At 53.7% G+C, this 27,901-nt stretch overlaps 3 protein-coding genes and 2 non-coding genes across 5 annotated transcripts; 1 reads left to right on the forward strand and 4 right to left on the reverse strand.

Annotated features, from left to right (window-relative positions):
- Positions 1-13,023: 13,023 nt before the first annotated feature.
- Positions 13,024-18,853, forward strand: EIF3G (eukaryotic translation initiation factor 3 subunit G). Its single transcript, XM_073016972.1, has 11 exons — positions 13,024-13,138; positions 13,278-13,324; positions 13,816-13,899; positions 14,008-14,096; positions 14,236-14,295; positions 16,630-16,734; positions 16,830-17,019; positions 17,779-17,886; positions 18,015-18,151; positions 18,252-18,358; positions 18,737-18,853. Exons 1-11 carry the CDS (start codon positions 13,119-13,121, stop codon positions 18,750-18,752), a joined length of 963 nt encoding a protein of 320 aa, XP_072873073.1. The 5' UTR covers positions 13,024-13,118; the 3' UTR covers positions 18,753-18,853.
- A 92-nt stretch (positions 18,854-18,945) lies between these two features.
- On the reverse strand, positions 18,946-22,441 carry P2RY11 (purinergic receptor P2Y11). Its single transcript, XM_007995200.3, has 2 exons — positions 22,021-22,441; positions 18,946-20,154 (listed from the first exon to the last, which is right to left on the reverse strand). The coding sequence occupies exons 1-2, from the start codon at positions 22,439-22,441 to the stop codon at positions 19,049-19,051; spliced, it is 1,527 nt and encodes a 508-aa protein (XP_007993391.3). The 3' UTR covers positions 18,946-19,048.
- A 24-nt stretch (positions 22,442-22,465) lies between these two features.
- PPAN (peter pan homolog) lies at positions 22,466-27,546 on the reverse strand. Its single transcript, XM_007995201.3, has 12 exons — positions 27,429-27,546; positions 27,170-27,340; positions 26,211-26,312; positions 25,962-26,012; positions 25,685-25,855; positions 24,040-24,116; positions 23,731-23,838; positions 23,506-23,629; positions 23,351-23,429; positions 23,139-23,268; positions 22,890-23,059; positions 22,466-22,811 (listed from the first exon to the last, which is right to left on the reverse strand). The coding sequence occupies exons 1-12, from the start codon at positions 27,444-27,446 to the stop codon at positions 22,597-22,599; spliced, it is 1,416 nt and encodes a 471-aa protein (XP_007993392.3). The 5' UTR covers positions 27,447-27,546; the 3' UTR covers positions 22,466-22,596.
- Positions 23,911-23,990, reverse strand: LOC119621881 (small nucleolar RNA U105B). Its single transcript, XR_005238496.1, has one exon. It is a non-coding gene; the product is annotated as a small nucleolar RNA U105B (small nucleolar RNA).
- LOC119621879 (small nucleolar RNA SNORD105) lies at positions 26,082-26,166 on the reverse strand. Its single transcript, XR_005238494.1, has one exon. It is a non-coding gene; the product is annotated as a small nucleolar RNA SNORD105 (small nucleolar RNA).
- Positions 27,547-27,901: the final 355 nt, after the last annotated feature.

Below are 27,901 nucleotides of genomic sequence, written 5' to 3' on the forward strand. Positions count from 1 at the left end.
TCCCCCATCCAAGATTTTTTTTAATATACTTTCTGCTGCTATTTTGAGCTGAAAAAAAAATCATTTTAAAGTATATAATGAGTATAATGAGTTTTCTTTTTCTGGATTCCGAGGCACCTTGAGCAAGACAACCGAATCCTTGTTTTCTCACAAGGTCACACTATGCATTTTGCCCATGTACCTATGATCTTTTCTTTTCTATTTTTTTGAGACAGGATCTCGGTCTGTCACCCAGGCTGGAGTGCAGTGGCCTGATCTCGGCGCATGGCAACCTCCACCTCCTGGGTTCAAGTGATCCCCTGCTTCCATGTAACTGGGACTACAGGAGTATATCATCACATGTGGCTAATTTTTTGTTTGTTTTTTTAAGATGGAGTTTCACTCTTGTTGCCCAGGCTGGAGTGCAATGGCACAATCTCAGCTCACTGCAGCCTCTACCTCCCGGGTTCATGGATCCTCCTGCCCCAGCCTCCCAAGTAGCTGGGATTAAAGGCATGTGCCCAGCTAATTTTTGTATTTTTGGTAGAGACAGGGTTTCACCATGTTGCCCATGACCTCAAGTGATCTCAAGTGATCAGCCCACCTCAGCCTCCCGAAGTGTCAGGATTACAGGCGTGAGCCATCACACCAGGCCTAATTTTTGCTTTTGTAGAGATGCAGTCTCACTATATTCCCCAGGCTAGTCTCAAACTCCTGACCTCAAGCGATCCTCCCGCTTGGCCTCCTAAAGTGCTAGATTACAGGTATGTGCCACCATACCCAGCCAAGTGTCTTTTTTTTTTTTTTTTAATGAGATGGAGTTTTGGTCTTGTTGCCCAGGCTGGAATGCAATGGCATGATCTTGGCTCACTGCAACCTCTGCCTCCTGGGTTCAAGTGATTCTCCTGCCTCAGCCTCCCGAGTAGCTGAGATTACAAGCGCCTACCACCACGCCCAGCTAATTTTCATATTTTAGTAGAGACGGGGTTTCACCATGTTGGCCAGGCTGGTCTTGAACCCCTGACCTCAGGTGATCCACCCACTTTGGCCTCTAAAAGTGCTGGGATTACAGGCGTGAGCCACCGCGCCCTATGATAGTGTCTATTAAGACTGCCTTTACAAAACTTAGTGGGACATGGTGGCACATGCCTGTAGCCCCAGTTACTCAGGAGAATGAAGCAGGAGAATCGCTTGAGCCCAGGAGGTGGAGTTTGCAGTAGCAATCTCGGCTTACTGCAACCGAGATTGTGCCATTGCACTCCAGCCTGGGTAACACAGCGAGACCCTGTCTCAAAAATAAACTGCTTTGGGCCAGGTGCGGTGGCTCACGCCTGTAATTCCAGCACTTTGGGAGGCCCAGGCAGGTGGATCACCTGAGGTCAGGAGTTCAAGACCACCCTGGCCAATAGGGTGAAACCCCATCTCTAGTATAGATACAAAAATCAACTAGGCGTGGTGGTACATGCCTGTAATCCCAGCTACTCGGGAGATTGAGGCAGAATCGCTTGAACCTGGGAGGCGGTGGCTGCAGTGAGCCACGATCATGCCACTACACTCTAGCCTGGGCGACAAAGTGAGACCGTCTCAAAAACAAAACAAAACAAAACTGTCTCGCACCTCGAAGGTTGTCTTACCTAGGAATCTCGCTTGTTCCTCTATTTTTGAAAATTGGAGTAGAATATGAAATACGCAAGTCCTAAATGTTCAGCTTAAATTTCGAGAAGCGAATATAGCACTGTAGACTACGTCCTTATTGAGATAGAGACTATCTCTGTCACCTCAGGTCACCTCGTGCCTCTTCCCACTTGGTCTTCCCCCTCCCGGTCCCTGGGCAGCCTCCCATCCAGTTTTGTCTCCATAGATGACATTTGCCTGTTCAGGCCAGCATGAGCTCTTGTGTTTAGGATCTTTCAGCATAAATGCCTTTAGGATTTATCCATGCCATTAATATGTGTATCAGTTTTGTCCTTTTTAATATATATATATTTTAGAGGCGGGATCTTGCTTTGTTGCCCAGGCTGGAGTGCAGTGATGCTCTACTGCAGCCTTGATCTCCTGGGCTCAAGTGATCCTCCTGCCTCAGCCTCCTGAGTAGCTGGAACTATAGGCGCATGCCACCATGCCCAGCTAAGTTTTACATTTTTTTTTGTGGAGATGGGGTCTCACTGTGTTGCTCAGGGTGATCTAAAACTCCTGGCCTCACGTGATCCTCCCACCTCATCTTCTGCAGTAGCTGGGACCACAGGTATGTGCCGCCACACCCAGCTAATTATTATTTATTTATTTATTTTATTTATTTATTTTTGAGACAGAGTCTCACTCTGTCTCCAGGCTGGAGTGCAGTGGTGCGATCTTGGCTCACTGCAACCTCTGCCTCCTGGGTTCAAGCTATTCTCATGCCTCAGCCTCCCGAGTAGCTGGGATTACAGGACCGCCACCAGGCCCGGCTAATTTTTATGTTTTTAGTAGAAACGGGGTTTCCCCATGTTGGCCAGGCTGGTCTCGATCTCCTGGTCTCAAGTGATCTGCCTGCCTTGGCCTTCCAAAGTGCTTGGATTACAGACACGAGCTACCATGCCCGGCAGCTAATTTTTATGTTTTTTGTAGAGACAGGGTCTTGCTTTGTTGCCCAGGCTGGTCTCACACTCCTGGGCTCAAGCGATCTGCCTGCCTTGGCGTCCCCAAATGCTGGGATTATAGGCATTAGCCACTGTGCCTGGACAAGAATATAATATATTAACTATATTCACTATGTTATACAATAAATATCTTAGAATGCCTTTATTTGAACTTTTTTTCTTTATATTGTTTGGAAACAACTACAGTCTCAAGAGCAGTAGATTGAATTGTGATGCAGGTCAGCCCTCCATATCCAAGGATTCCACCTCTGCCATTCAACCAACCACGGATTTAAAATATCCAGAAAAAGTCCATAAAGTTCCAAAAAGCAAAACTTGTATTTGCCGCTCATGAAGTGCTACGTGGAATCCATAAGAAGAAAGCAATGTGTAGACATTATGTCAGGTATTACAAGTAATCTAGAGATGATATAAAGTACATAAGAGAGGCTGGGTGCAGTGGCTCACGCCTGTAATCCCAGCACTTTGGGAGGCCAAGGCAGGAGGAACACTGGAGGCCAGGAGTTCAAGACCAGCCTGGCCAACATGGCGAAACACCCTCTCTACAAAAAATACAAAAATGTGCTGAGCATGGTGGCACACACCTGTAGTCCCAGCTACTCCAGAGGCTGCAATGGGAGGATCACTTGAGCCCAGCAGGTGGAGGTTGCATTGAACTGAGATTGCGCTAGCCTGGGTGACAAAGCAAGACTCCGTCAAAAAGTAATGTACACAGGGGAATGTGTGTAGTGTATATGCAAATACTATGCCATTTTATTTTACTTTATTTTATATTTGAGACAGAGTCTCACTCTGTCGCCCAGGCTGGAGTGCAGTAGCACAATTTTGGCTCACTGCAACCTCTGCTTCCCAGGGTCAAGTGATTCTTCTGCCTCAGCCTCCCAAGTAACTGAGATTACAGGCATGCGCCACCACACCCGGCTAATTTTTTTGTATTTTTAGTAGAGACGGGGTTTCACCATGTTGGTCAGGCTGGTCTTGAACTCCTGGCCTCAAATGATCTACCTGTCTTGGCCTCCCAAAGTGCTGGAACTACAGGTGTGAGCCACCACGCCCAGCCTGTGCTATTTTCTATCAGGGATTTGAGCACATTCTGATTTTGGTACCACATGGGATCCTGGAACCAATCCCCTGGGGATACTGAGAGATGGCTGGACGTAGATTTGTATACATATGTGTATCCACATATAGTCTACTTTTCTAGGAGTTGAATGACTGGGTTGAAACTTTAGAACTGGCACATCTGCTAAAAATCGAGCAGGTGTTTTATAGGGATTGCATTAACTTTGCAGACTTCTGGAAGAATTGACATGTTAATGACAAGCCTGCCTTCCTTTTTTTTTTTTTGAGACGGAATCTCGCTCTGTCGCCCAGGTTGGAGTGCAGTGGCGTGATCTCCGCTCACTGTAAGCTCCGCCGCCTCCCAGGTTCATGCCATTCTCCTGCCTCAGCCTCCCTAGAAGCTGGGACTACAGGCGCCCGCCACCACGCCTGGCTAATTTTTTTGTATTTTTAGTAGACAGGGTTTCACCGTGTTCGCCAGAATGGTCTCGATCTCCTGACCTCGTGATCCGCCCGCCTTGGCCTCCCAAAGTGCTGGGATTACAGGCGTTAGCCACCAAGCCCGGCCAAGCTTTCCTTTCTAAGAACAGGGTTTGTCCTGTTTGTTCAGGAATTCCTTTGTGTTCACAGTTTTTCATCCAGATCTTGCAGACTTCATAACTGGATTCCTAAGTATTTAGTCCCTTCATTACTAATATAAATGGGGATGTTTTCTTGTTTTCTAAACTGTGGCCCTTTGCCTATGGAGAGATGCTCCATTTGTATTGGCTGTGATTTTATAAATTGGTTTTTGAACCTAACCAACTTGTTGAATTCCTTTTTTTTTTTGGAGATGGAGTCTCGCTCTGTCACCCAGTACAGTGGCATGATCTCTGCTCACTGCAACCTCCACCTTCAGGTTCAAGGGATTCTCCTGCCTCAGCCTTCTGAGTAGCTGGGATTACAGGCATAGGCCATCACGCCCAGCTAATTTTTGTATTTTTAGTAGAGAAGCGGTTTCACCATGTTGGCCAGGCTGGTCTCCAACTCCTGACCTCAGGTGATCCGCCCACCTCAGCCTCCCAAAGTGCTGGGATTACAGGCGTGAGCCATCACACCTGGCCTGAATTTCCTTGTTTTTAATCCCACTTTTTCAGTTGTCACAGTCTGAGGTATACAATCCTTTACTAAAAAAAACAACATGAGGATGTACTTTGGTGTAAGAATTGGAAGCCATTGTCTTGTCTTTTGAGAGACAGGGTCTTATTCTTTCACCCAGACTGGACTGCAGTGATGCGATCATAGCTCACTGCAGCCTCGAACTCCTTTGCTCCACAGATCCTCCCTGCTCAATCTCTGGAGTAGCTGGGACTACAGGTATGTACCACTATGCCTAACTCATTTTTATTTTTATTTTTAGTAAAGATAAGTTCTTGCCATGTTGCCCAGGCTGGTCTCAAACTCCTGGGCTCCAATGATCTTGCCTCCTCAGCCTCCCAAAGTACTGGGATTACAAGTGTAAGCCACTGTGCCTGGCTTCTTTTTTTTTTTTTTTTTTTTTTCCTTTTAATGTATTATTATTTTTTGTAAAGATGGGGTCTCGCTGTGTTGCCCAGGCTGGTCTCCAGTGATTTCAATTCTTGTAAGTATAAAGCAGATGTGGAAGCACTGGGTCATTTGATAGTTCTATTTTTAATTTTTTGAGGAACCACCATACCATAGTTCATAGTGGAAGGCTGTTGTATTTTAATGAAATAAACATGTAAGGCACTGCTGACGTGCCCATCTACTTCCCTAGAAAAACCACAGTAAGGACATTGCCATGTCTCCTTTCTGCCCCTATTTTTTGACTGTTACCACATCTGCATGTCCCATCAATTTAGTATTTCCTTCTTTTTATTTCTATTTACTTTTTTTTTTTTTTTTTTTTGAGATGGAGTCTGTCACCCAGGCTGGAGTGCAGTGGTGCAATCTTGGTTCATTGCAACCTCTGCCTCCTGGGTTCAAGTGATTCTCCTGCCTCAGCCTCCTGAGTAACAGGCATGCACCACCACACCCAGCTGATTTTTTTTTTTTTTTTTTTTGAAGCAGAGTTACCTTCTTATTGCCCAGGCTGGAGTGCAATGGCAGGATCTCAGCTCACCATGTTGGCCAGGCTGGTCTCCAACTCCTGGCCATACCCAACTGATTTTTGTATTTTTAGTAGAGATGGGGTTTCATCATGTTGGCCAGGCTTGTCTCGAACTCTTGACCTCAAGTGATCCTCCCACTTCGGCCTTCCAAAGTGCTGGGATTACAGATGTGAGCCACCGCACGTGGCCTATTTTTATTTCTTTTTAGAAAGAGTCTTGGCCAGGCACGGCAGCTCACGCCTATAATCCCAGCACTTTGGGAGGCCAAGGCAGGCAGATCACCTGAGTTTGGAGTTCAAGACTAGCCTGGCCAACATGGAGAAACCCTGTCTCTACTAAAAATACAAAATTAGATGGGCATGGTGGAGCATGCCTGTAATCCCAGCTACTAGGGAAGCTGAGGCAGAATAGCTTAAACCCAGGAGGTGGAGGTTGTGGTGAGCCGAGATCATGCCATTGCACTCCAGCCTGGACAACAAGAGCAAAACTCCATCTCCAAAAAAAAAAAAAAGAAGGAGTCTCTCTCCATCACCCAGGCTGGAGGACGTGGTACGATGTCGGTTCACGGCAACCTCCGCCTCCCGGGTTCAAGGGATTGTCATGCCTCAGCCTCCCGAGTAGCTGGGATTACAGATGCCTGCCACCACACCTGGCTAATTTTTTTTTTTTTTTTTTTTTTTGAGGCAGAGTCTCTCTCTGTCGCCCAGGCTGGAGTGCAGTGACCGGATCTCAGCTCACTGTAAGCTCCGCCTCCCGGGTTTACGCCATTCTCCTGCCTCAGCCTCCCGAGTAGCTGGGACTACAGGCGCCCGCCACCTCGCCCGGCTAATTTTTTGTATTTTTTAGTAGAGACGGGGTTTCACCGTGTTAGCCAGGATGGTCTCGATCTCCTAACCTCGTGATCCGCCCGTCTCGGCCTCCCAAAGTGCTGGGATTACAGGCTTGAGCCACCGCGCCTGGCCTAATTTTTGTATTTTTAGTAGACATGGGGTTTCGCTATGTTGGCCAGGCTGGTCTCGAACTCCTGACCTCAGGGGATCCGCCTGTCTGGGTCTCCCAACGTGCTGGGATTACAGACGTGATCCACTGCGCCCAGCAGAAATAGGGCCTTTAGAGAGAAAATTAAGGCCAGGCGCGGTGGCTCACGCCTGTAATCCCAGCATGTTGGGAGGCCGAGGCAGGCAGATCATGAGGTCAGGAGTTCAAGACCAGCCTTGCCAACTTGGTGAAACCCTGTCTCTACTAGAAATACAAACATTAGCCGGGTGTGGTGGCACATGCCTGTAGTCCCAGCTACTCGGGAGGCTGAGGCAGGAGAATCACTGGAACCCAGGAGGTGGAGGTTGCCATTAGCTGAGATTGCACCACTGCACTCCAGCCTGGGCTACAGAGTAAGACTTCACCTTAAAAAAACAATTAAAAAAAAAAAAGAATTAAGTTTAAATGAGGTCATTAGGGTGGGCCCTAATCCAATAAGACTGATGTCCTTAGTAAGAAGAGATTGGGACATAGATACACACAGAGGAGGCCATGTGAGGACAGACGGAGAAGGTGCCACCACCTCAGAAGAAACCAACCCTGCTGACACTGTGATCTTGGACTTCCAGCCTCCAGAATTGAGAAAATAAATGTGTGCTGTTTAAGCCCCCCAGTCTGTGGTATTTCGTCGTGGCAATATGAGAGAAAGTAACTAATGTTAAGCTGGGTTTGCTCATTTCTGTTTTCTGGCATAATTTCACAAAGCCCCGACTCTGGGACATGTCTGTACAGCTCTACAGAATGAGGCTTTGAAGACAAAACAGTATAGAGCACAGGGCACCCCATGTCTCTTGCCCGAATCACTATATTCCTTAAGTGAGTCTGGGCACAGTGGCTCATGCCTGTGATCCCAGCATTTTGGGAGACTAGGGCAAGAGTATCACCTTAGCCTGGGGAGGTTGAGGCTGCAGCGAGCTGTGATCGCGCCACTGCACTCCAGCCTGGGTGATAGAGCAAGACCCTGTCCCAAAAAAAAAAAAGAAAAAAAAAAAAGGTGTGCCGGGCACGGTGGCTCACGCCTGTAATCCCAGCACTTTGGGAGGCTGAGGCGGGTGGATCACCTGAAGTCAGGAGTTCGAGACCAGCCTGACCAATATGGAGAAACCCCGTCTCTACTAAAAACACAAAATTAGCTGGGCATGGTGGCGCATGACTGTAATCCCAGCTACTCGGGAGGCTGAGGTGGGAGAATTGCTTGAACCCCGGAGGCAGAGGTTGCAGTGAGCTAAGATTGCGCCACTGCACTCCAGCCTGGGTGACAGAGCAAGACTCCATCCCTGGGAAAAAAAAAAAAAAGGACCTAGCCTAAGCCTTTTCCTACATATAAAATAACATCTAATGGGGTTAGGGTATTACGCTTCTGTAATCTATAACCAGATGTACTCTTGTACCCAGACCTTGATGTGGCCGGGCGTGATGGCTCACACCTGCCTAATCCCAGCACTTTGCTCATTGCAGCCTCCACCTCCCGGGCTCCAGGGATTCTCCTGCCTCAGCCTCCTGAGTAGCTGGGATTACAGACACATGCCATCATGCTCAGTTAATTTTTGTATTTTTATTAGAGATGGGTTTTCACCATGTTTGCCAGGCTAGTCTTGAACTCCTGACCTCAGGGCATCTGTCCGCCTTGGCCTCCCAAAGTGCTGGGATTACAGACGTGAGCCACTGTGCTCAGCCTCTTTCTTTTTCAGAGACAGGGTTTTTGCTCTGTCACCCAGGCCAGAGTGTAATGGTACAATCATAGCTCACTGCAGCCTTACCTCCTGGGCTCAGGCAATCCTCCCACCTCAGCCTCCCAGGTAGCTGGGACTACAGGCGTACATTACCACACCCAGCAATTTTTTGTGTGTAGTGATGGGGTCTCAATGACGTTGCCTCGTCTGGTCTTGAATTCCTGGGCTCAAGAAACTCTTCTGCCTTGGCCTCCCAAAGTGCTGGGATTATAGGCATGAACCACAGTGCCCAGCCAAGAAATATATTTATATGTTACATCTCACATATATTACATAAATGCATATTATATATTAATTCATGTCCAAAAATAATCTTTCCTTTCTTGGTGCCTTCTTTCCAAAGCATTCCTCATTAACAGGTTCTGATTCTTTCTTTCCAGGAAATGATTTGCATATATCTGCATATCTATGTGCTATTAAAGATGTACACAAATTGGTTCCTACAATATATGCCATTTTATATATTGCTTCCTCTTTTTTTTTTTTTTTTGAGATGAAGTCTCACTGTGTCGCCCAGGCTGGAGTGCAATGGTGATTCTCCTGCCTCAGCCTCCCGAGTAGCTGGGATTACAGGCACCCACCACCACGGCCAGATATATATATATATTTTGTGTGTGTTTTTTTTTTTTTTTTTTTTTTTTTTTTGAGACGGAGTCTTGCTCTGTCGCCCGGGCTGGAGTGCAGTGGCCGGATCTCAGCTCACTGCAAGCTCCGCCTCCTGGGTTTACGCCATTCTCCTGCCTCAGCCTCCCGAGTAGCTGGGACTACAGGTGCCCGCCACCTCGCCCAGCTAGTTTTTTGTGTTTTTTTTAGTAGAGACGGGGTTTCACCGTGTTAGCCAGGATGGTCTCGATCTCCTGACCTCGTGATCCGCCCATCTCGGCCTCCCAAAGTGCTGGGATTACAGGCTTGAGCCACCGCGCCCGGCCTATTTTTTGTGTTTTTAGTAGAGACGGCATCTCACCATGTTGGCCAGGGGCTGGTCTTGAACTCCTGACCTCCAGTGATCCACCCGCCTTGGCCTCCCAAAGTGTTGGGATTACAGGAGTGAGCCACTGCGCGCGGTCTTTGCTTCCTCTTTTTATCCTGAAGTTTGTTTTTTACATGAGCACAAGTGTATCTACCTCCTTAAAGATCAAATAGCAATTTATAGATTACAGTATAGCATAACTTCATCTATGTAACTAGTCCGTATGGATGGTGGACGAGTGTTTCCAGTTTTTGCTATCATAAACAATACTGCACAGACATTTTACTCACATCTTTGCATATATTTACAAGTTTATTCGCAGCAGGAATTATTAGCTGGTTCAAAGGAAAATTCATACGTGCTTTTTTTTTTCTTTTTTTTGAGACAGAGTCTTGCTCTGTGGAGTGCAGTGGGGCAATCTTGGCTTACTGCAACCTCTGTCTCCCAGGTTCAAGTGATCCTTCTGACTCAGACTCCCAAGTAGTTGGGATCACAGGCGCCCGCCACCACCATGCCCAGTGAATTTTTGTATTTTTAGTATAGATGAGGTTTCACCATGCTTTCCAGGCTGGTCTCAAACTCCTGACCTCAGGTGATCCACCCACCTCAGCCTCCCGAAGTGCTGGGATTACAGGCGTGAGCCACCGCGCCTGGCCTGTTTCCCTATAACATCTTTACTACCACTGGGTGATATTGAATTTTTAAAGCTTTGCCCAATCTGCTAGGTTGTTTGGATTTTGTGTTGCTCAGAGTACATTTGAGTAAGCTTGTACAAATGTTTATCAGCCCTTTGGACCAGCTTCATATTTTCACCAATATACATAGCCAGGACACCCTCCTGAAAAACCGCCGCAAACCGCAGCGGCGCACCTCTCTTTCCTGCCTCCAGCTAATGTTTTCCCTTCCACTTGGGTCTCTACAGGCTTCTAGAATAATTTTTTCCACAAGAAAAGCTGGTGATATTCCAAACCCTTGAGTGGCCTCCTCACTCACACCTCAGAGGATAAACAGCATAAACTTTGTTTTTCCTGTCTTCTTCTTTATTTATTTTTCTCAGGCCATTCTCCCTTACAAGTTTGTTTTGTTTTGTTTGTTGCGTGTGTGTGTCTGTGTGTGTGTGTGTGTGTGTCTGTGTTTTCGAGACAGAGTCTCGCTCTGTTGCCTAGGCTGAAGTGCAGTGGTGTGATCATGGCTCAACCTCCTGGACTGAAGCTATTCTCCCACCTCAGCCTCCTGAGTATCTGGGACTACAGGCACACAGAATTATGCCCAGCTAATTTTTTTAAAGTTTTTTTTTTTTTTTTTTTTTTTTTTTTTTTTTTAAGGGGCCAGGCTCACAACTTTTTTTTTAGGGTCCAGGCTCACAACTGTAATCCCAGCACCTTGGGAGGCCGAGGCGGGCCCCTGTCTCTACTATCTCTACTAAAAATACAAAAATTAGCACGACATGGTGGCCGTAGTCTGTAATCCCAGCTATTCGGGAGGTTGAGGCAGGAGAATCTCTAGAACCCGGGAGGCAGAGGTTGCAGTGATCCGAGATTGCGCCACTGCACTCCAGACTGGGCGACAGAGTGAGACTGCATCCCCCCCAAAAAAAAAATGTGTTTTAGAGATGGGGGTCTCACTATGTGTTGCCCAGGCTGGTCGAACTCCAGGGCTCAAGTGATCCTTCTGCCTCAATCTCCCAAAGTGCTGGGATTACAGGCGCGGGCCACAACAACCAACTAATTTTTGTATTTTTAGTAAAGACGGGTTTGCCATGCTGCCCAGGCTGGTCTTGAACTCCTGACCTCAAGAGATCTGCCCGCCTCGGCCTCTCAAAGTGCTGGGATTACACGTGTAAGCCACTGCATCTGGCATTGTCAAACTTTTTTTGTTCATATCACCCTCCTTAGGAGAAAACCCGAATTATTCTAAAATTGAATTTACATCGACTAAATTAATTTCAATTTAATTACATTTAATATCTCCCTAAAGGCAGAAACTAAATACTTAGGAATAAGATGTCTGATAGAGGTGGCTTTAGAAGACCACAATATCTAAGATTTTTTTTCTCCCTGAAAAGCAGTTTTTTTCCCTGGGGAGTCATCATGAATCACTCCAACTGAGGACGATTGTGCTTAGAGCAAGCAGCTGAGCCATAAACAAGTAAATGCACAAAATTATACCGGAAAGCCAAGAACGCTAAAAAGAAGAGGGAGTGGCGGGGGGCGACTTGGCATCTGAATCATTGAGATCGGGAAAGAAGATAAGGAACAATTTAAGCAAAAGGATTGTTTTCCCTGAGCTTTGGTTTCTTTTTTCTTTTTTTTTTTCTGTTTTAGAGACAGGGGTTCTCACTGTGTTGCCCAAGCTGGTCTCAAACTCCTGGTCTCAAGCGATCCCCACACCTCAGTCTCCCAAAGTGCAGGATTACAGGCATGCGCCACCGGACCCAGTCTGAGCCTCAGTTTCCTCAGCTGTAAAATGGAAGTAATATCCTCCTCACCGTGCTTCATATACAACAAGCACTCAATAAGTGAGCCTTGTTATGATTATTATTATTTATTTTAATTTTACTTATTTTTCTCAGACAGAGTCTCACTCTGCAGCCCAGGCTAGAGTGCAGTGGTGTGATTTCGGCTCACTGCAGCCTCCGCCTCGTGGGTTCAAGCGATTCTCCCGCCTCAGCCTCCCGAGTCGCTGGGATTACAGGTGCCCACCACCACGCCTGGCTAATTTTTTTTTTTTTTTTTTTTTTTTTTTTTGAGATAGTGTCTCGCTCTGTCGCCAGGGTGGACTGCGGTGGCGCAATCTCAGCTCACTGCAACCTCCACCTCCCGGGTTCAAGCGATTCTCCTGCCTCAGCCTCCTGTCTGTAGCTAGGACTACAGACGCGCACTACCACGCCCAGCTAATTTTTGTATTTTTAGTAGTGACGGGGTTTCCCCACGTTGGCCAAGCTGGTCTCGAACTCCTTACCTCAGGTGATCCGCCCGCTTCGATCTCCCGAAGTGAGGGGATTACAGGCTTGAGCCACCGCGCCCCGCCTATTTTAATTTTTTTTTTTTTTTTTTTTTTTTTTTTTTTTTTTTTTTTTTTTGAGATGGAGTCTCGCTCTGTCGCCCAGGCTGGAGTGCAGTGGCCGGATCTCAGCTCACTGCAAGCTCCGCCTCCCGGGTTCACGCCATTCTCCTGCCTCAGCCTCCCGAGTAGCTGGGACTACAGGTGCCCGCCAACTCACCCGGCTAGTTTTTTGTATTTTTAGTAGAGACGGGGTTTCGCCGTATTAGCCAGGATGGTCTCGATCTCCTGACCTCGTGATCCACCCGTCTTGGCCTCCCAAAGTGCTGGGATTACAGGCTTGAGCCACCGCGCCCGGCCTAGGACCAGCACTGAAATCAGCCTCTGCCCCGCCAGCCCTGCTCTGGTACCAGCAGCGTTCAGCAGCACACACAGCCGCGTGCGCCTCCACCTCCGTCCGCAGGTGTCGTTGTGGGCGCCGCGGCTGGGCCTCTCTAGCGGCGACGGCGGCACCGGAAGTCTCGTTTTCCACCCACTTCCGCTCTCTGGCCGGGCTTTGGCTGCGTGGAGAATACTTTTTGCGATGCCTACTGGAGACTTTGAGTGAGTCCGGGATCGCGGAAGGGGGCACGGGAAGCGGTTGGGGTGCTCTGGGAAGTATTATGGGGCCTGGGTGTGCCGAGGCTGCGGGGACCGGGCCTTGCTGACTTAATCTTCGCTTCCCACACATTTGTTTCCGCAGTTCGAAGCCCAGTTGGGCCGACCAGGTGGAGGAGGAGGGGGAAGACGGTGAGTGTACCCGGTCGCCCGGGGTAATCGCGGCCAGGCCCGAGCCGGGCGACTGCCGCCGGCTTTCATCTCCCAGTCTGGCACCGTGTTCCCCGTCACGACCAGCCCCTGCCCCGCGCCATCCTCCTTGGGACCTGCCTGTTGCCAACTCCAGGTGTTCCCCGTTGGGTCCCTGTTTCTCCCATGTTACTGCCCAAGTTCTCCCAGCTGTTGCCTTACTCCAGGGAGGAAGTTGTAATCTCCCGTCTCCTGTTTCTCTACTGGCGCCTGGTTGGCTGCATGGCCTGGCACCCACCTTCCTACGAGGTATCCCCCATCCTTGCCACTCCGAGTCCCCACAGGGCTATCCCAGTGCGCTGCCTGGTCAGCCCTCTGCCCTTGGTCTGCCTTTCTCAGCTCTTGCTGTAGGCATCATCCCAAAGGCCCTTCCATCGCAGCTGGGGAGCTCCTGCCCTGGAGCTGACCCCTCCTCCCCACGCTGCCTCTTGCAGACAAATGTGTCACCAGCGAGCTCCTCAAGGGGATCCCTCTGGCCACTGGTGATACCAGCCCAGAGCCAGAGCTACTGCCGGGAGGTGAGTGAGGACTGCCACTCCGTGTCCGGGCTGCCTCTCCCTCCAGCCCTGCCGCTCCTGATCCCCATGACCCAGGGCTCAGTCCTTCTGTTTTTCCCCTTCTCCCAGCTCCACTGCCGCCTCCCAAGGAGGTCATCAACGGAAACATAAAGACAGTGACAGAGTACAAGATAGATGAGGATGGCAAGAAGTTCAAGGTGAGGGTAGGGGGGCAGGGAGTGGGGACCCTTGTGCTTGGGGGCCCTTAGACCAGAAGGCGGCGGGGTGTGCTGAGGGGGTTGGTAAAGGAGATCCCCTAGTCCCAGAAGCCTGACCCTTCTCCCCTGCCATCCTCAGATTGTCCGCACCTTCAGGATTGAGACCCGGAAGGCTTCAAAGGCTGTTGCAAGGAGGAAGGTGAGGCGCTCCTTCCCCAGGGCTAACCCAGAGGAATTGGGAAACCATGCTCCGGGACCTTTTTGTTAAGAGATGGGGCTTAACTCTTTTTTTTTTTTTGAGACAGAATGTCGCTCTGTCCCCCAGGCTCTAGTGCAGTGGCACGATCTCGACTCACTGCAACCTCCGCCTCCTGGGTTCAAGTGATTCTCCTGCCTCAGCCTCCTGAGTAGCTGGGATTACAGGCATGCGCCACCACGCCCAGCTAATTTTTGTACTTTTAGTAGAGACGGGGTTTTGCCATGTTGGCCAGGCTTGTCTCGAACTCCTGACCTCACGTGATCCACCTGCCTCGGCCTCCCAAAGTGTTGGGATTACAGCTGTGAGCCATCACACCCAGCCGGGCTTAACTCTTTGTACCTATTTTGTTGAAGCTGAACTGAGGCCTGGAGTGCTTGCACTCTCTTGGGACTCTGGAAAGTCCAGGGCATAGGAGTCGATGATAAATAGCGATTAAATAAATGATAAATATCTAATAAAAGTTTGATGATAGATATCAAATTATATTAATAAATGTTCACGCCTGTAATCGCAGCACTTTGGGAGGCCGAGGCGGGCGGATCACAAGGTCAGGAGATCGAGACCATGGTGAAACCCCGTCTCCACTAAAAAATAGAAAAAAATTAGCCGGGCGCAGTGGCGGGCGCCTGTAGTCCCAGCTACTCGGGAGGCTGAGGCAGGAGAATGGCGTGAACCCGGGAGGCGGAGCTTGCAGTGAGCCGAGATTGTGCCACTGCACTCCAACCTGGGTGACAGAGCGAGACTCTGTCTCAAAAATAAAATAAAATAAATGTCAAATAAATTCGATTATAGGCCGGGCGCGGTGGCTCAAGCCTGTAATCCCAGCACTTTGGGAGGCCGAGACGGGCGGATCACGAGGTCAGGAGATCGAGACCATCCTGGCTAACACGGTGAAACCCCGTCTCTACTAAAAATACAAAAAACTAGCCGGGCGAGGTGGCGGGCGCCTGTAGTCCCAGCTACTCCGGAGGCTGAGGCAGGAGAATGGCGTAAACCCAGGAGGCGGAGCTTGCAGTGAGCCGAGATCCGGCCACTGCAGTCCAGCCCGGGCTACAGAGCAAGACTCCGTCTCAAAAAAAAAATAAATAAATAAATAAATTCGATTATAAATATCGAGTGAAAGTTAGATTCTTTTAATTTTTTTTTTTTTTTTTTTTTTTGAGACGGAGTCTTGCTCTGTAGCCCGGACTGGAGTGCAGTGACCAGATCTCGGCTCACTGCAAGCTCCGCCTCCCGGGTTTACGCCATTCTCCTGCCTCAGCCTCCGGAGTAGCTGGGACTACAGGCGCCCGCCACCTCGCCCGGCTAGTTTTTTGTATTTTTAGTAGAGACGGGGTTTCACCGTGTTAGCCAGGATGGTCTCGATCTCCTGACCTCGTGATCCGCCCGTCTCGGCCTCCCAAAGTGCTGGGATTACAGGCTTGAGCCACCGCGCCCGGCTATTCTTTTAATTTTTTTAAAGACACAGGGTCCAGTTCTGTTGCCCAGGTTGGAGTGCAGTGGCACGATCATAGCTTACTGCAGCCTTGAACTCCCAGGCTCAAGCCAACCTGGGATTACAGGTGTGCACTGCCACACCCGGCTAATTTTAATTATTTGTAGATATGGGGTTTCACTACATTGCCCAGGCTGGTCTCCAGCTCCTGGGCTTAAGAGATCCTCCCACCTTTGCCTCTCAAAGTGCTGGGATTACAGGAGGGAGCCACCGGGCCCAGCCGGGGTTAGATTCTTGTTCTTGGCCTGTCAGCCTGGAGGAACAGAGGCAGGAGGTGGTCGCAGCAGTTAGAAGCGTTAGCAATAAATACACTTAGAGCAGCTTGCTGTGCACTTCATTGTAACATACCCCATGCCAAACACCTTGCAGGAAGTGTCTCTCTGATTCAGTCTCCTTAGGAGCCCAGGGAGGCAGGAAGCTTTTGTGGTTCCCATTTGATAAGGGAGGAAGGGAGGAAGCTGAGGCTCAGGTTGTCTAGCTCAAGGGCCCGGAGGTCTGGGTGGACCCCTGCACATCCCTGAGTATCACGCCGTGGTGGGAGCTGGTCCACCAGCCTGCACAGGCCCCAGGCTGTGTAGCTGTCAGCTGGAGCTTGGGCCTGGCGTGTACTCAGGAAATGGGAACTGTCGCCAGGACTATTTGGGGAGTGGTTGAGGAGGATGAAAATGGGGTTTGGGGCCCAGGCACTCTGGGGATGGCTGCTGTAGGTCTAGGGTACCCCACTGTGGAACCCTGCCTGCCCCTGCCTTCAACTGTCCCCCATCCCTCCCTGAGCCCAGAACTGGAAGAAGTTTGGGAACTCAGAGTTTGACCCCCCGGGACCCAATGTGGCCACCACCACTGTCAGTGATGATGTCTCTATGACGTTCATCACCAGCAAAGAGGTAAGCAGGGCAATCAGGTGGGGCTGACATGCTGGGGTGGGGGCAAAGGGGGTCCCTCAGCCGCCTCTGAGCTCCCCACAACCCGCCCCTGCCAGGACCTGAACTGCCAGGAGGAGGAGGACCCCATGAACAAACTCAAGGGCCAGAAGATCGTGTCTTGCCGCATCTGCAAGGGCGACCACTGGACCACCCGCTGCCCCTACAAGGACACGCTGGGTCCCATGCAGAAGGAGCTGGCCGAGCAGCTGGGCCTGTCTACCGGCGAGAAGGAGAAGCTGCCAGGAGGTGCGGGGCTGGGGATGCTGGCTGCCATTGCGGGGGCGGGGGGTCCTGCTGTCAGTGCGCGGGTTCTGTCCCCAGTGCTGCCTTTGTGCTGTCATCTCCCACACGACAGCGTGGCAGGTTTGATGGTGCCCGACTCTCCTCAGGGTGTCTGTGCCTTCCTAATTGGCTGTACCTCCTGTGGTTGGGAGACCGGCGTCTCTCGTATATGTGTGACTTGGCAGCTGTGACTCTGCTGGTGGCCCTATGACTGTCCTGATGGGAGCTGCTGTCGGCCCCAGGGTGCTGACCACCCGCCCTTGTGTGTACACACAGTGTGTGTAGTGTCTCCATTGCATGCCTGTGGCTGTACTGTCTGAATCTTTTGGTGGGATTGCTGGTGGTGAGTGTGAGAGTGGAGACGTCCATTTGTCGCCTCCATGCGAGGGGAACCTGGGCACTGTTCCTGTCGTGTGTCCCGTGCCTGCTGTCGATGTGGATGTGAGGCTGCCATTCCCGTCGCCCGCCCCCCCCACCAACCCACCCTCTCTGGGGTGGGGTCAGGGCTCCCTCTTCCTCCGCCATTGTCACTAGCCAGGAGCTCAAATGGTGTCAGCTTCCTAGGTGTCACCTTGGTGTCCTCGTGGCCAACCGGCTGCCTGTGGCTTGGCACACGGTGCCTGCGCTGGGTCAGCACTGAAGCCTGAGCCTTTTGGGGCGGCTGTGTCCCTGTTCCTGTGCCAGGGTGAGGTTGAATTCAGTTGACTGTCTTTTGGTCCCCAGAGCTGGAGCCGGTGCAGGCCACGCAGAACAAGACAGGGAAGTACGTGCCACCAAGCCTGCGCGACGGGGCCAGCCGCCGTGGGGAGTCCATGCAGCCCAACCGCAGAGGTGAGGGGCACCCTGATGCCAGGCTGGTAGGTGGGCATCTCCCGGCACCTCGTAATTATCCCCAAAGCGTGCACACAAGGGCTGGGCAGGGGCCTCCCCCTCACAGTCACCTCCCCTCTCCCACACAGCCGACGACAACGCCACCATCCGTGTCACCAACTTGTCAGAGGACACACGTGAGACCGACCTGCAGGAGCTCTTCCGACCTTTCGGCTCCATTTCCCGCATCTACCTGGCTAAGGACAAGACCACCGGCCAGTCCAAGGTGGGCAGGCAGGCGGGTGCGACGGGGCTGTGTGAGGGTCACCTGTCCTGGGGTCGCCTGTCCTAGTTTGTGCCCCTGAGCCCACCCCGCCCCTGCACAGGGCTTCGCCTTCATCAGCTTCCACCGCCGCGAGGATGCCGCGCGCGCCATCGCCGGGGTGTCCGGCTTCGGCTACGACCACCTCATTCTCAATGTCGAGTGGGCCAAGTAAGACTCCACCCCTACCCCACCCCTCCCCACCCCAGCCCCTGCTCCCCACCTCGTCCCAGCACCTCCACAGAACCTTGGGCCAACCAGTGGCCGTGTGCCAATTTAACAGTCCCCCAGCTGGTTTTGAGGGGATAGTCCTTTATTGTCTTTTTCCAAAACCTGGCAGAGGGGCAGAGGGGTGGCAGCTCTTGTGCCTGGGGTCCCTGCCAGTCCGTGGGCCAGGCCTTGAGGCTGGCCAGCTGGCTCGGTGCCCGCTTTGTCCTCCCATTACCCCGTCCTTCTCTGCCCCTAGCCCACCGCAAGGCACCATTTGGGTGTCTGGGGTCTTGGGGCACCCCTGGAGGTCTCATACCCTGCCACCCTCCCCTACCCCAGGCCGTCCACTAACTAAGCAGCTGCCACCGCGTGCTCGGCCCAGGACCCTCGGCGACAGAAGGCAGCCTGTGAGAGAGCGGGCTCCAAGGTCAATAAAAAAGCTCCACTCTCTGCCCAGTCCTGTTTGTTCTCGTGTCTCCAGTTCTGTGGCGGGGGCCAGCGCCTCCCCTCCCCTGGGCATGGTGTGGTCCCTGACGCCGCAGGGAGCCCTGTGGCCAGCGCTGTTGGGTGGGAAAGGCAACTGCTCCTGCCTGGGCTGGGGGAAGGGGCATGTTGGGGCTGGGGTCAGGCGGCGGCTTCAGCTGGGCTACGTCACGGGCTCACCTCATGGGACTGGGGCTCCGACGGTTTAGGGGCGGCTGTGGCATTGAGGGGCAGGGCTTGGCCAGAGTTCTTGGCGTCCTCTGGGTTCCAGCTGTCCTTGTAGCCAGGGCAGTGTCGGCAGCAGCAACCCAGGCTGGGCACCGCGGCCATGTAGAGCAGCGGGTGGACACAGAAGGCCAGGGGCATGAGGCCCCGCATCACCTGGTAGCCCACGTAGGGTCCCAGCTCCAGGGCTGCTGTGGCCTGGGCCACGTCTGCAAAGCTCGGGCAGTGGGTGCTCCAGCGCCGCCGAGCATCCACGTTGAGCACTCGCATGACGTGGTAGGGCACGTAGGAGCTGGCGTAGAGGGCCACGCCACTGGCCACCAGCGCCGCCACGCGCAGCTTCTCGGCCACAGTCATGCTCGGGCTGCGTAGCACAGCCCGCCCGAGGGCACCATAGGCTGCCAGTGTGAGCAGCAGCGGCAGGCCACAGCCCAGCCCCGCCAGCACCAGGCTGTATGCTCTGTAGGCCTCCAGCCTGTGACCTGCTGTCCCCAGACACTTGATGCAGGCCTCGGGCCTGGCCACGCTGCAGTTGCCTACCCCCTGCTGTGGCCTCTTCAGGTGGGAGAAGCTGAGTGTGGGCATGGCCAGCAGGGCGGCCAGGACCCAGCCGGCGGCGCTCACGGCCCAGGCGTGCTTGGGCCGCAGGTGGCTGCGGGTGAAGAAGGGGTGCACGATGCCCAGGTAGCGGGTGAGGCTGATGCAGGTGATGAAGATGACGCTGCCCAGCAGGTTGCAGGTGAAGAGGAAGCGCTCCAGGCGGCATGCGGCCTCCCCGTAGCGCCAGTGCTTGGGGGGATAGAGGTAGGCCGCCAGCGGGGGCAGCGTCAGGGCGCAGAGCAGGTCACTGACTGCCAGCTGGACTGAGAAGACCACGGCGGGGTACCATGGGCGCTGCTCCCGGGTGCTGAAGCGGTACAAGGCCAGGCCATTGCTGGCCAAGGCCACCAGGAACTGAACCACCAGTATGGGCCACAGGAAGTCTTCCTGGAACCCACTGAGGATGTGGTCGGCAGCTGCCAAGAAGTTGGCAGGGCAGGACTTGGCATCTGTGGGCAGAAGGTGTCACCAGCTGAGCCCTATTCTCCCACAAGGCAGCTCCTGCTGCCCCCAGAGCCCACATCTGCCATGGCATGGATTCCTTGACACAAGTTCTTTCCCCTCCCTGGAAGGAGAGCGGGCTCCACTCCTCTATATGGACAGGACTGGGCTCAGAGCCAGGGTTCTGCATTGGCCCCGAGGGACGCGCTGAGGTGGGCCAGGCAGTCTTGGAGCTCAGGGTCCACCGGTAACACGGGCAGTGGCCACCCTGCTCCCGCACCACACCTGCCTATGGGAGTCCCTGGCCTCACTAGAGGCCTCCTCCTCAAAGTCCAGCCCCAGCAAGGCCTGCTGGCTCCGCTTCAGACCTGTGCCGTCTGAGGCCCCACCGGGGTGGGGTCCAGCCCCGGCATCCTGCCCTGACCTCAGCACTAGCCGCCGCCCACAGCCTCTTCTCCCTGTGGCCACCAGAGGGCACCTGCGAGCGCCAGAGTCCTGTCCCGTCCTTTTGCTTCCAGGTGCTCACACTTGGCCATAGAGTTGCCGCCAAAAAGCCAGACTCACCCCACAACGTCCCACAAGAGCACTCCCGCCCACCATACCCCCCAGTGCCACCCTCTGTGCTCCACAACTCACTCCCTCGCGCCAGCCCACCCTGGCTTCCCGGCTGCTTTGCAGGCTTGTGCCTTGGGACCTTCGTACCCAGACAATCTTTTTTTCTCTCTTTTTTTTTTTTTGAGACAAGAGTCTCGCTCTCATCACCCAGGCTGGAGTGCAATGATGTGATCTCAGCTCACTGCAACCTCTGCCGCCCCCGTTCAAGTGATTCTCCTGCCTCAGCCTCCTAAGTAGCTGGGACTACAGGCAACCACCACCACGCTTGGTTTAATTTTAAATTTCGTATTTCTAGTAGAGATGGGGTTTCCCCATGTTGGCCAGGAGGTCTCGAACTCCTGACCCCAGATCTGCCCGCCTCAGCCTCCGAAAGTGCTGGGATTACAGGCATGAGCCACTGCACCTGGCCTCACCCAGACTTTCTTGAGGCTCCTTTCCCCACGTCTGTGGTCTTGCCTGTGAGAGGGCCCAAGGCCACCCTAACCACTATGTGCCCTCCACCTTCCCTTCCCTGCGGTATTTTCCCCCATACCCTGTGCCTCACTCACCTGATGACAGTGAGAAAAATCTCCCTCTTTCGGAAGAATGGGGGGACCTGCTTACACACTACTGGCGCCAGTGCTCACCGCAGTGCCCAGGGCCCAGCAGCACAGGGGCACTCACTCCTTGTACACCCCACTCCTGCCACTGCAGGCGGGGGCAGGCTCCTCCGGAGGACTCCCAACGCCAGCCTGCTCAGGGAGGAAGTGTCGTCTAGACTGGCTTTTTTTGGAGACAGGATTTCACTGTCACCGAGGCTGAGGTGCAATCACAGCTCAGTGCAGTCTCGGACCTCCTGGGGTCGTGATCCTCCTGCCTCAGCCTCCCCAGTAGCTGGAATCACAGGCTCACACCACCAGGTTTGAGACAGAGTTTTGCTCGTTGCCCAAGCTGGAGGGAAACCTCCGCCTCCCAGGTTTAAGTGATTCTCCTGTCTCAGCCTCCCGAGTAGCTGGGATTACAAGCACGTGCCACCAGGTGCGGCTAATTTTGTATTTTTAGTAGCAATGGGGTTTCTGGTTGGTCAGGTGTTCTCAAACTCCTGACCTCATGTTCTGCCCGCCTCAACCTCCCAAAGTGCTGGGATTACAGGCGTGAGCCACTGTGCCCAGCCCCAGATCTAGGTTTTACCAATACCCATGCCCCACCGCCCCCACCTCCTGACAATCTGCAGGGCTAACCACAGACCCCCCAAGAAAGCCAACATGCCTTCTCCTTACCTGAGACGTTGGCTGCCATGCTCCCGTGCCGAGCCTCAGCCTGTGTCCGCCACCCAGTTCCGCAGCTCCTCCCCGTCACTGGTGGCTTAGCGGGCCCTGCCCCTGCCCCAGCCCCACCCCCAGTTCCTGGCCCAGCCAGCAGAGCAGGCCAGGGTGCCTTTCCACCCACGTTTCCTTCCTCATTGTGCACAGCCCTCTTGAGGTTCAAGCTCATCTGCTGAAAGCGTGACCTGTCTGCTTGCAGGGCTCTCGGTGGGACTGTGGGGAGGGGCCTCATGACCACTGCTGCCACCAATGAAACCAACCCCACGCGGGGTAGGGGAGAGACCCAGCTTCCAGGAAGAAACCAGGTGGGAGGGACTCCCGGGGTCACCTGCCCAGGCGACTCTGGGTTGCTTTGCAGGGCTCCAGGATCCCCCATCCCAAACGCCGATGTGGACCCCTGGCCAGTTCAGTTGTTTATTGGAGTGGAAGGGTGGGGGACACGACTCCTTTATGAAAGGAAACCGAGGGCCATGTCTCTCAGGCCCCAATCTGGGGCGTTCAATTCATCCACCGCTCCGGTGCGGCTTGGGCTCAGGTCACTCTCTTCCGTGAGCGGCCCCGGCCCTGGCCTCGCCCACCATCCCGGGAAGCCCCTCTGGGCCCCCGCCTGGTCTGGGACCCCTGGGGCTTGTCCTTGGGCTTGGGAAACTTCTGGTCACAAAGACGACCCCTGCCTCGATCTGTTTCCCGCCGCTTCCGGCCTGGAGACTTGGCAGGCCGTTTCCGCTTGGCCTCAGGGAACAGGTCTGTGGGGAGAGACAGCGTCAGGGTTCCCAGGGACAAGGACAGGCTCTGGGTGCCCCGCTGCAGACTCCACTCCATACCTTCACTAGGCGCCTCGCCGACCGCCTGGCAGAAATACTCGATGTCATCATCTTCCTGGTCATCGTCCTCCCCACCCAACCCCAGGCTCGCCGTCCTCGAAGGGATCCCAGAGGCCCCTTCATCACCATCCCCGACCCGTGCCTTCTTCATGCCCTCCAGGCTCTTCTTCCTGGAGGAGGGGGTGGGGGTCAACGTGGCTGCCCACCCCAGGGATCCCCCAGCCCCGCCGTGCCCAGCCCTGCCCGGACCTGTGGGCCTCCCGCTGCTCCTGCTTGCGCTGCACGTTCTGGGCCTGCTGGGCCTGCCTCTGTGCCTTCAGCCGCAGCTTCTTCTCCTTGGCTTCCAGGATGGCCTGCAGCTCCTCCTCCGTCTTGCGCACTGAGTCAGGAGACGCGGGTCACCAAGGTCCGGATGTAGCCCAGCACCCATGACCCCGCACCCCCGCGGGCCCCGGACTCACCAAAACTGTGGAACATCACTTTGCCCTCCCCAACGCCCTCCTGGACCTTGATGAGCTGCAATGTCATCCGCGGGCCGATCTAGGGGGATGAGGGAGAAGTGTCAGCCCATTGTTGGGACTGGGGGAACCCAGGGGTCCCCTGCCCCGGGCCTCACCTCAGTGAGCCGCACTGCACTCTGCTGGGCTCGCATGTTGCCACGGCCAGCAACAGCCTGAGGCAGCTCTGTGATGTTGTGGTCGCCATCAGGCTCTGCCTCGCTCTCCGACAGCCCCGCGCCCCTGTGTGTGGGACATACAGGGCTCAGTGGGGGAGCTCAGGCTCCCGGGCCTGTTCTGGGGTCCCCGGGCGGCAGTGGCCTTCCGCCCTGTGCCCTCCTCACGTGGCCAACAGCTCGCTGATGTCCTGCAGGCGGCTCATGTTGGGGAACTTTTCCTGGAGAAGCTTCTTCATCCCGCGACTCGCGCCCACAGGAACGACTTTGATGCTACTGCAGGAACATGAGTAGACGGCAACGGGGTGGTCAGGGGACACGGGGCTGGCAGTCCCCATCCCACCCTTCCCACAGTGCGTCAGGGCGTTTACTTTGAGACACAGCAATCACAGAGTCTCAGCAGGAGTGCTGTCATCAGCCGCACGCGGGGGCCCCCACCCGGCACCCCCTCGTCCCCCATTCCACTGGGACACTCACTAGTGGCGGAAGTCCAGCTCCTGGGAGTCAGGGTTGTAGTCAATGAGCAGGCAGCGCTTGATGGTGTTCAGGTTCACCTGGAAGGTGAGGAAGAGAGCATGCTCCAGTAGGCTCACGGCGAGTATGGGCAAGTGGGGGCTTTGGGGGATGCACGCACTGTACATGGACTGTGGCACCAGCTGGAAATGCTGCCTCCAGCTCACACCTGCAGTTTCAGCTACTCCAGAGGCTGAAGTGGGGGGACTGCCTGAGCCCAGGAGTTCAAAACCAGCCTGGGCAACATAGCGAGTCTCCACGTCTACAAAAAGTAGATGGAAAAATGTGCTGGACATGGTGGCTCATGCCTGTAGTCTCAGCTACTTGGGGGGCGGAGGCTGCAGGATTGCCCGCGCCCAGGAGTTCAAGATCAACGTGGGGAGACGTGTCTCTTAAAAAAAAAAGGAAGAACGTGCAGGTTTGAACATAAAGTATAATAATTTAAAAAAAAAAAAAAAAAAAAATCAACCGGGCACGGTGGCTCAAGCCTGTAATCTCAGCACTTTGGGAGGCCAAGACGGGCGGATCATGAGGTCAGGAGATCGAGACCATCCTGGTTAACACGGTGAAACCCCGTGTCTACTAAAAAATACAAAAAAAAACTAGCCAGGTGAGGTGGCGGGCGCCTGTAGTCCCAGCTACTCGGGTGGCTGAGACAGGAGAATGGCGTGAACCCGGGAGGCGGAGCTTGCAGTGAGCTGAGATCCGGCCACTGCACTCCAGCCTGGGCTACAGAGCGAGACTCCGTCTCATAAAAAAAAAAAAAAAAAAAAAAAAAAAAAAAGGAAAGAAGAAATCCTGGTCCCTGAGCCCGTATTAGACTCTTTGATGACTGATTATCTTCCATAATTTCTAAGTCCCACCTGAGAGTCACTAGTGACAAGGATTAGGAGCTAGAACTCAGGAGCCAGACGAGTTTAAAAATCCAGTCCTGCGCCCTAGAATCTAAAATCAGCATCTTGGCCAGCCTCAGTTTTGCTTTTTTTTTTTTTTTGAGACAGGGTCTCGCTTTGTCACCCAGGATGGAGTAGAGTGGCATGAACACAACTCACTGCAACCTCGACCTCCTGGGCTAAGGTGATCCTCACCTCAGCCTCCCCAGTAGCTGGTACTAAAGGCATGCATCACCACACTGGGCTTTTTAAAAAACTACTTTTTGTAGACATGCGGTCTCACTATGTTGCACAAGCTTATCTCAAAGTCTTGGGCTCAAGCAATCCTCCCACCTCGCCCTCTCAAAGTACTGGGATTACAGGCCTGAGCCATAGCACTGGGCCTGCAGCTTCCCTCTGTAAAACAGGGCCATGGGAAGAGACGCTATGATCCTGCTCAGTCCAGCACTCAACACACACCGGGAATAAAGCTCCATCAGTATTTCTTTCCACCTGCTGGAAAAGGCGCAGCTTGTGGGGTGGGGAGCGCTGGGGGCATCTCTGGACACTTTTATCCAGCATCATCAGACACAGGAGTGGGATTTGCCCTCAGGACTCAGCAGACCCAGGAGCTCTCAGCCTCAGAACTGGGAGGACTGAGCAATCCATCTGAGGGCCTGTGGGACCTCTACCCGCTGCACCCACCCATACCTGCCACCTCGCCAGGCCAGACCCACCTTGTGCACGTTGATGGAGGGGAACAGGTTCTGGAACATGGTGGCCATGAGCTTCACATGCATGCCGTGGGGGCCAAAGCTGTTGAGTACCAGGAGGGGTGGGTGGGCAAACTGCTGCTCGTGCATGCGGTGCCGGCGCAATGAGGAGACCACATCACGTACCAGTGAGTACTGTAGGGCAGGAGTGAGGGGGTGACCACCAACCACACATGGCTGGGAACACCCCCAAGTCTAGCTCTGACCCCACATGGCTTTGTACCACCTCCACCCCTCTCACCTTCTTGACCTGGAAGGTCAAGGTGGGGCCTCCTGGGAGGCGCATCAACTTCTGCAGGAGAAAAAAAGATCAGTGATGCTGGAGGGGTCTAGCAGAGGAGTCTGCGAGTAGGCACCTTTGCCCCATCTCTTCTTCAGAGCGTTTACTTTGAAGCCAGAAATCACAGCAGCTCAGAGGCACATGTGCTCATCATAAGAGAAGGGGGAAGTGGGGGTCTGGGGGAGATGAAGGGTGAGGGCATCTACTCACAAAGTAGACACTGGTCTCTGTTTTGCTCAGGATCAGAAAGTGTGTGACCCCGAGGGGCCCAGCCACTGCCACACAGTCTTTCAGCGAGTTCTTCTTACGAACCTGGAAATGACAAAAAGAAAAAAAGAAAACATAGCTTATCCCTTATTGCGATGACTATAAGCTGACGGTGCAAATCCTGTTATGGTCTGTCTAGCATCAGACCCTTTCAACAAGCCCAGAGGAGCAAAAGGATCTTAGCCTTTAGAGTCAATGAGACGCGGATTTGAGTTCTAACTCTTACCTCTTGCTCACAGCGCATTTTCCCATTGACAAATAAGTGAACTGAGGCCCAGCAAGGTTAACTAACTTGCTTCAGGTACTGGGGAGAAGACAGTTTCCAACCCTACTTTGCTGCCTCCAGATTCTAGCCTCTTTTTTTTTCGACACGGTCTCCTCCTGTCGCCTAGACTGGAGTGAGGTGGCACGATCCTGATTCACTGCAGCCTTAATTTCCTGGGCTCAAGGAATCCTCCCACCTCAGCCTCTCGAGTAGCTGGAACCTCAGCCTCTCGAGTAGCTGGAACTACAGGCATGCACCACCATATCCGACTAATTTTTCTATTTTTTGCAAAGACGGGGTTTCGCCATGCTGCGCAGGCTGATCTCGAATTCCTGGGCTCAAGTGATCCTTCTGCCTCAGCCTCCCAAAATACTGGGAATACAGGCATGAGCCACCACGCCTGGCTCCAGATTCCAGTCTTAACCGTCAGGCTTAGGCGACCAACTATCTCCCAAGCTGCGCGTCCTCACTCCAGCTCAGCAAAGCCCTGAAAGGTAGAGATGACGCTCCCCATGAGGGTCACTTTTTCCAGCCAGGGAGACTGAGGCCTCTCACAGTTTTACAGCGGGAGCCATTACTGCAGCTGCGAAGACGGGGCCCAGGGTGGGTGGAGGCGGGCTGGGGGTGGCGTACAGACCTGCAGACGGCTGGCAGTGAGCGGCTCCATGACCCGCCGCACGTCCAGGCTGAGCTGCCGGATGTTGCGACCCGTACAGCCCCGCGTGAACACGAACGAGTGCGGGTTCGCGGCATAGGCCTCGAGGTTGCGGAGCTGCGCCTGAGCGCGGGCGCGCTTCTGGTGCCGGGACTGCGGTGGCAAGAGACAAACGGTGAGCGCCGCGACCTCGGTCGGGACCCCGCCTGCGTCCCCTGCCTCCCAAACCTCCGGGCCTTACCCTCCCTGACTGTCCCATGCTGCTGTGTCCTCCACGACGCCTCCTGTGTCTGCCACATCCGGCGCTGCGCAGCTCACTTCCGGCGCCTGAGAGCCGGCACGGCCTGGGACGTCATCGTGCGGGCCTGCGCACTAGGTGGCCTCCGGGAGCGGGGAAGGGCAATCAGGTGGAGCGGTTGCTATGGAGACACGGGTGCCTGTTTCTAGGGAGAAAGGGGCGGGGCTACGCGGCTCCGGGCTGCAGAGAAACTAATCCGCCGGTTCGAATCCCGCTTCGGCCCATTTCCTCCAGCTGGGCTAAAACCACTTTCTGCATTCCGAGGCTCCTCCCAAAGTAAGGATGATAAGGTCCCCCGGGCTCACGAATTAGGAGCGATCATATACGCACAATGTCGGCCGCTCTGGCGCCATGTACTTGGAGAGAAGCCACTGGAGGGAATGACTATGGCAATCATTCATTTTTGTCCCGCAGCT

Source organism: Chlorocebus sabaeus, chromosome 6 (genome assembly GCF_047675955.1).
Source record: "Chlorocebus sabaeus isolate Y175 chromosome 6, mChlSab1.0.hap1, whole genome shotgun sequence".
Classification (NCBI taxonomy): domain Eukaryota; kingdom Metazoa; phylum Chordata; class Mammalia; order Primates; family Cercopithecidae; genus Chlorocebus; species Chlorocebus sabaeus.

Bases quoted from the DNA above. Each gene is read 5' to 3' on its own strand.
- P2RY11 (XM_007995200.3), bottom strand. From the start codon at position 22,441: ATGGGGGATCCTGGAGCCCTGCAAAGCAACCCAGAGTCGCCTGGGCAG. The intron at 20,155-22,020 runs GTAAGGAGAAGG...TTCTGCCCACAG, and splicing joins CATGGCAGCCAACGTCTCAG to ATGCCAAGTCCTGCCCTGCC.
- EIF3G (XM_073016972.1), top strand. From the start codon at position 13,119: ATGCCTACTGGAGACTTTGA. The intron at 16,735-16,829 runs GTAAGCAGGGCA...CGCCCCTGCCAG, and splicing joins CGTTCATCACCAGCAAAGAG to GACCTGAACTGCCAGGAGGA. The intron at 17,887-18,014 runs GTGAGGGGCACC...TCTCCCACACAG, and splicing joins CATGCAGCCCAACCGCAGAG to CCGACGACAACGCCACCATC.
- PPAN (XM_007995201.3), bottom strand. The intron at 25,856-25,961 runs GTGAGAGGGGTG...CCTGCCCTACAG, and splicing joins TGACCTTCCAGGTCAAGAAG to TACTCACTGGTACGTGATGT. The intron at 23,430-23,505 runs GTGAGGCCCGGG...TCATCCCCCTAG, and splicing joins GTGCAGTGCGGCTCACTGAG to ATCGGCCCGCGGATGACATT.